The following is a 6,633-nucleotide window of genomic DNA, read 5'->3' as shown; positions in this document are numbered from 1 at the left end:
TCTTTCCCCCCCATCCCTGCCAGGTCCCCACTGCCCCGTGTCCCTCACACCACATCTCCACGGCTTGGAAACCCCTCCAGGGGTGGGGACTCCACCACTGCCCTGGGCAGTTCTCATGGGGAAGAAATTGTTCCTCAGGGCCAATCTAAAGTTAAAACATGACCTAGTGATAATGACACACTGGTTCTGGCAAAGGGGCTGGTTTCCTTCTAAGAATCTTCATTGACCCCTTCAAAGAGTAAAGTTTTATTCACGTTGAAGGCCAAACTATCATCTTCAAAAATAAACTTTAAACAGAAAACATACATTCAAATATTGGACTAGGTGATCTTTAAAGGTCTGTTCCAACCCAAACTATTCTGTATTTTGAACAAAGCTAGTGATATTTTAACAGGGCTGGGCTGCTGCTGGAGCATGTTAAGTTTTCCTGATTTCCATACACGTTCTCCCTCGTGGCCACACGAGCGCCGAGCTGCACACTCAGCCCTGCAGAACTGCTACTGGAGGAGAACTCTCTGGTTTCATAACCTTTCTGTGGAAATGTTCCCAGCAGAAACAAGCCACAACCCTTGTTTCCATGTCATGGCTGGCTGGGGACCCTGCCCTGCTGACTGGGTGTCAGCGTGAGCCCACGAGCTCCAGGGGAGGAACACAGAGACCTGACAGGGGTCAGGGCCAAGCCGCCTCATTAAGAAACACAACTGAAGCCAAAATCTGCTCTTTACCAAAGCCTGCTCAAGTTGTTTTTGTCAGCAGCTCTTTTCTTGTCAACTTTAAGCTCGTAGGGTTGGGTAAGAGCCCCGAGAACAGCCACAGGCTGCTACAGCCTGCAGCTTCTCAGACAGACTCCTGAGATGCAGGTCCATGGCTCTGCTCCAGGCCCCACATCTCCAACGCCTCTTCTGTGCCTTGCAGGGGCAGCTGGTGACCAAGGACTACCCTGGCTACGCCCTGGCGGTGATCGGGCTGCTCGTGGCAGCATCCACCATGTGCATACCCCTGGGGGCACTGGGAGCCTTCCTCAGGAGGAGGCTGAAGAGGGACAGCGTCCCCACCGTCGCGTGAACGCCCACGCCTGGATTTGGGAAGACCTCACCCCCCGCCAGTCACCGGGCACTTCTGGGAGACAGCAGCAACCATTACTTGTAGCAGCTATTTATAGAGTTGAGAATCGTGGGTGCTACACTGACCAAAAAGTGCTCTTAGGAGGTTCCACAATGGTTCGGAGGAAACAAAAAGCTCTTCTGTAACAAGATGAAGCTTTAAAAAGGCCTCTGCGAGAGGGAAAATGAGAAGAGCAGCTCCCAAGATGCTCGTTAGTGCAAATTAACCAGCTCACCACCCCACCACACAATGTTAGCTAACTCTCTTCTCCATTTTAACAGGCGTGCTCCTGCCCCCAGGTCCAGGCCAGGACCCCGGGCAGGCTGGGGGTGCCCTGGGGGCTTTGCTGGCCTCGTGTCGGGCAGTGCCAGTGGGGTCACCCATGGGTGCTCTCTGAGAGGAAGCTGGCCAGCACTGCTGCTTTTGTACCTGTGTCCAGCCATGCAGCTTACACACACACGTGCAGGAGCTGCAGGAGTTCCCTCTCCTCCAGGAGCAGTAAACTTCCAACCCCAGTATGTAGTTGCAGACTTTGCTGTATTTTATTTTCCAGGGATGCGTTTTAAGTGCGCCAGAAGAAAGCCAAGATAAAGCTGCTTTACAAACCCCACCCAAACAACAGTATGTGGTGTAATTAGCTCTGACAAAGTTCATATCCAGGTATGCTTTAATTGCAAGACGTAACGATCCAGCAGCTCCACAGAACTGGTTAATTCCCCTCCCTGGACATTTTATAAGAAAGCAACACGTTTAAATTGCTGTAGAAAACAGAAAATTGTATCTGGGAACTTTGAAGGGGTCGCTCTGAGGAACATTAGAGACACACTCATGGGATGCAGGTTCTTAATACAGTATCTTGACTACAAAACCACTTGGGGATGGCAAGTGCCTCCTAGAGGAGGGATGTGTCTCAGACAGAGGTGGCTGAAGCACAACAGCACAACTCTCTTTGCTCTGGGGTGCAAAGCAAGAGGCAGCCGTGCAGCCTCCAGTGGCACACTGAGCCTACGACGTGCCCCAGGGACCCTCCCCAGAGCTGACCAAGGGAAGACAACCTTCTCACGTTTCTGTTTATTAAAAATGGATACCATAAACAAGACCTGTACAAAAAAACATCCGCAGCGTCCCGGCGCGTGGTCGCGGCTCCCGCGGAGAAGTTACCGCCTGGGGCCCCCTCTTCCTCTGCCACGGCCTCGGCCCCTGCCACGGCCTCTGCCACGGCCTCTGCCAGCAACTTGGGGAACAAGAAAAGGGTAAATCGAGTCAGACCAGGAATACTCTCCCTCTGGTCACAGCATTCTGCACGGAGCACGACCACCACCCTGCTCCCCTGCGGCGAGGCCCCAGCTCAGCACGTCTCAGGCGGCAGTTCCACCCCCTGTGTTAGGTTTTTCCAGACACAACCCCCAAGGACCACCAGCTCTTTTTTTTGTTGTTGTATTCCCAGCACTGTACTGAGTGGTGAGGGGCAGGCAGCACTGCAGAGCAGCTCGGATGGCCCAGAAGCAGATGACACAGGAGGTGCTGGGGTCACACCATGGCTCCTCTGCTGCCCCCCAAGCTCAGAACTGCCCAGCTCCTGCTCACATCGCATCGTGAGGCTCAGGAAAACCAACCCAGCCACACACTCCTCTGTGTGGCCAGGTTAATTGTTTTTAATGGGCATGAGAGGGGCAGAACACCTTCAGGAGCTTCACTCTCAGCCTCTGCACTGACAGCAGTGCTGTGAGGCACACCCCCCAGGGCTCCTCACACATTTCAGAGTGAGCACCTCAATTCCCAGCACAGGCACAGAGCAAAGGCTGCAGAGCCAACACTCAAACACTAATTACAGGAGAAACAGGACGTTAGTTTAGAGCACAATTGGCCTTCTCTTACAACTTGCTATTTTAAAACCACACAGATGAACTGTTGGGCAAAGCACATGCTGCCTGAAGACAACCTGCAGATTTTATGTGGTTTTCTGGATATTAATCTTTAATAGTGCAGACTGAATTAGCCTCTATACTGTTAGGCTTCTATAGAAAAGGGGTTTGTTCTACAGGGCTTTGGGAAAAAAGCTCCAGGAAGATCAGAGAGCAGAACACCATCAGGAGCACAAGCCAGAGGGCTGATCAGAACACAGCCCAGACTCCCTTGGATCCCCAGGTCTCTCAAATTCAGGTCTGACAGATTTCTATCCACTACCAGGTGAGATTTCAGTGGATCTCTCTGCACTGCTCAGGAGCAGTACTGTTCTGTATGTTCTCACTAGGCTGTGGGGAGCTCCCCACACAAAGAGGGGAAGCACAGCAGACATTTGGAGAAGAGGAAATGCAGGTTTCTTTGGTACCAACTCCCTGCTAGGTTCACATTTACTCCAGCTTAAAAGCACTTATGTTTTTAAAAACAGATGTATGAAAAGCCAAACAGGTGGTTTGACAGGAAAAAGAGCTCTATGGTCAGGAAGAAGGTGGGCAAGGCAGGCTGGGCCAGCTCTGTGCTGCCCAAGGCAGATATGGAGACCCTCAGATGTCCTCACAACCAGGAAACCACGACACACACAAGGCAGAACACACAGGAAAAAAAAACTAACCTGCTTCTCTCTTCTTGGACTTGACTTTTGGCTCGACATCCACCAGCAAGGTGTCCAGGGGCAGGCTGTCTGGCAGGATGAAGTAGCGGATGTTGTTCCCTCGGATGCTCAGTGTCTCCAGCTGCACGGGCTCCCTGTTCTTCAGGGTCATCTTCACTGCCTTGAGGTGGGTGTTCATGCTGACGTCCACCCCTGAAACAGCACGAGTCCAGCCTCAGGGGTGCAAGCCCAGAAGACAGCCCCTTGCTGGCTGTGTTTAAGTAGGCACATGATTTATCCTCCTCATTAACGTCTGCTTCTGCCACTCGCTCATTTGGCCCCTAACTGAAGGAAACTTTTTTCTCTAAGTTTGTAAATGGTTAAAACAACTCCTCTGAACAACAAATAAACTGCTGCTTATTACAGAAGCCTAATACTAGTTGTATTACTCCTTTAAAAAGAAGGAAAACAAACCTCTGAGGAGGAAAAGTATTTTATTTCCTATTTCCCCAAGCCTTGGAAAAATCCAACTGCCAAGCAGCACTTGTTTTCTGACAGAACACATCTCATACAGTGTGAAATCTCTGGAGCTTGTAAAACACCCTCCTGTAGGGAACAGCCACTGCAGTCACAATCCCTGTGCAGAGCAGGCAGGCAAGAGCAGTGTGGAATCCACACTGTGCCCCCCACACTGTCCATCCCCCAAAACTGGAGTGAAGTCTCAGCTGGATGCACATGCTGAATGGCAGCTCTGAAAAGCACTTAAACCCCAAACTGAACCAAAGCCCTGGGGTAGTTTCTGGGCTGCATATCACAAGCCTTGTGTGGGATTTCATCTGAAGTCACAAAGGCCAAAATGAGAGCAGCTTTTCAAACATACAGGTGAGAGATGGAGGCTGGAGCTCACAAACCCCTGCTAATCCAGTGACAGGGCACCCAACTGAGCAAAGCTTTCAGTATTCAAACCTCTACTCACAATCAAATAACTATTGTCTCATTTCATAAACACAGAGAGAGGAACTGTAAGAGGTCTCCCCATGGTGAGGAACTGTAAGAGGTCTCCCCATGGTGAGGAACTGTAAGAGGTCTCCCCATGGTGAATAACAGGAGCAAGTGGCAGCTCAGGAGCAGAAGGGCCACTGTGCTGTGCTTATTCCATGTCTTTTTCTGTGCTCTCCCCCCTCACTCATAGGTCTGATGTTCTCCAGCTCCCCAGCCCCTCCCTCCACCAGTGCTGGTGTGGAACCTGCCCCTCCACAGGCCCACTCTGGCACAGGGAGGGGCAGACTGGGCCAGTGTGAAGGCAAAGCTGCCATTACACCAACACAGGCTGTGCTCAAAGCTGTCATGGGTTCCTAGCAGGAACTGGGAGAGCCTCTGCCCCACGACCCAGCCTGCAGGTGCCCCAGGGTTGGGGGACAGGACCCCTCTTTGCTCCCCACCTCACGGGGTCAGCAGAGTGTGCTCCAGCCAGGCTCCAGGGGTCTGATCACAGGTGAGGGGTCTGGCTGCAAACCACGCCAGGCCTGGACTGCACCAGAGCTCAGCAGTGCTACTGCCCACCAAAATCACCCAGCCAATCACCCCACATAGCAGCGCTGCCCAAATCAGAGTTATTTTAAACTGTCTGGGCAGAAAAGGTTCCAGAAGCAGCCTGGGGTGGGTGAAGGGAAGATCAGCCACGTTCATCAGCCTCCCAGTGGAAGGGGTTGCTTCATGACACACACTGTGCTCCACAACACCCACCAACTCCCACGAGGCACCTCTGGCAGCAGAGGGGAACGTGGCTCCCAGCACCAGCTTCCCCTCCTGCCCTCTGCTCCCCCCTCCCCCAGCAAGCTGTCTCATCAAACCTGTTTGATGAAATCTATGCAAATATATGCAAGGTGCATTTCCATAGAAATTCTCTGTAACCAGGGCAAAACCACACTCAAAAGAAGGAACTGGTTTTTTTGGTTACAACTGCCTACATGCCAAATTTAACCTGCTCCAGTTGCAGATGTCCCTGCTCACTTTTTTTGGATGGAAAAGTCCCTTCCCACCCAAAGCAGGCTGTGATTCCAAGATCTAACCACTTTGTATCAACACTTAATGCTCACTGTTTATCTGCACTGACACTAAAACCAGAAGTTCCTTGTCTGTCAATTCACCTGGGATGTTTTTATTGCTTATTGCAGTTTCCCAAATAAAAAGGCAGAGATGCTGAAAGAGCTGATACAACCACGGCTGTACATCCACCCTGGTTTGATACAGACTATACAAACCTCACCCAGGTGGTCACACTGCTGAGACTCCCAGAGAACACTCTGCTCACAGCAGCTCTGCCCAGAGGGGAAAAGCTTCCTTCCACCACCCCCAGCGTGCCTGTGGGCAGGCTCAGGACCAGTGTGAATCTGCTGCCCCCCTGCAGCACCCTGCAGACCTTATCATAAAACAGACCAACAGTGTAAATTCCATCACAAGGGAATTCATTGGTTATGTGCCACAGACAATCTGTGATCGACAGAAACTCCCAATTACTGCGGGTGGTCCCAGCTCCCTGCTCTGCTCCCTGCAGCTCCTCCCAACACCCAGGCTCTTCCACAACAAACACAGCCCCCGAGGAACCCATCAAGATGGGGGTTATCAAGATCCTGCAGCTGACAAGAGAAATTCCCCCACGAGGGGGAGTACGAGACAAAAACCCTCGCTCAGGGCGCCAGCAGAAAGACAACGGACAACACCGGGCGGCACTCGCCCACCCCACCCCACCTGTGATGGTTCCGTGCACCTGAGTGCCGTTCTTCAGTTCGATAGTCACAGTCTCATGGCTCAGCTTCATCAGAAACCTAGGGATTAAAAAAGAGCAGTAATTCTTTACTCCCACACGCTTAACACCCCGTCAGGGAAACGCGACAGGCGCCAAGTACGGGCGCGTCCCGAGCTGCCGGGGAACGGTCTCGTTACACAAAGGGTGAGACAAAACCGAAACCCCG

The 6,633-nt window shown here is 52.0% G+C and overlaps 2 protein-coding genes across 3 annotated transcripts in view; one reads left to right on the top strand and one right to left on the bottom strand.

The window, feature by feature from the left end:
- LOC103776572 (sodium- and chloride-dependent transporter XTRP3-like) overlaps positions 1 to 1,065 on the top strand; it is a 3,991-nt gene extending 2,926 nt beyond the window's left edge. The window contains exon 5 of the mRNA XM_008944086.1: positions 916 to 1,065. Within this exon, the coding sequence (XP_008942334.1) occupies positions 916 to 1,065 (150 nt within the window). The remainder of the gene's footprint in view (positions 1 to 915) is intronic.
- A 1,189-nt stretch (positions 1,066 to 2,254) lies between these two features.
- SNRPD1 (small nuclear ribonucleoprotein D1 polypeptide 16kDa) lies at positions 2,255 to 6,482 on the bottom strand. 2 transcript variants are annotated; one of them, XM_008944083.1, is made up of 3 exons: positions 6,410 to 6,482; positions 3,680 to 3,871; positions 2,255 to 2,338 (listed from the first exon to the last, which is right to left on the bottom strand). In XM_008944083.1, exons 1-3 carry the CDS (start codon positions 6,477 to 6,479, stop codon positions 2,262 to 2,264), a joined length of 339 nt encoding a protein of 112 aa, XP_008942331.1. In that variant the 5' UTR covers positions 6,480 to 6,482; the 3' UTR covers positions 2,255 to 2,261. The 2 variants fall into 2 exon arrangements, with proteins under 2 accessions (XP_008942331.1, XP_008942332.1); XM_008944084.1 differs by having other exon boundaries at positions 2,262 to 2,338; positions 3,680 to 3,748; positions 6,410 to 6,479.
- Positions 6,483 to 6,633: the final 151 nt, after the last annotated feature.

Source organism: Merops nubicus, unplaced genomic scaffold, assembly GCF_000691845.1.
Source record: "Merops nubicus isolate BGI_N331 unplaced genomic scaffold, ASM69184v1 scaffold38867, whole genome shotgun sequence".
NCBI lineage: Eukaryota > Metazoa > Chordata > Aves > Coraciiformes > Meropidae > Merops > Merops nubicus.
This window is presented reverse-complemented; position numbering and strand designations above follow the sequence as displayed.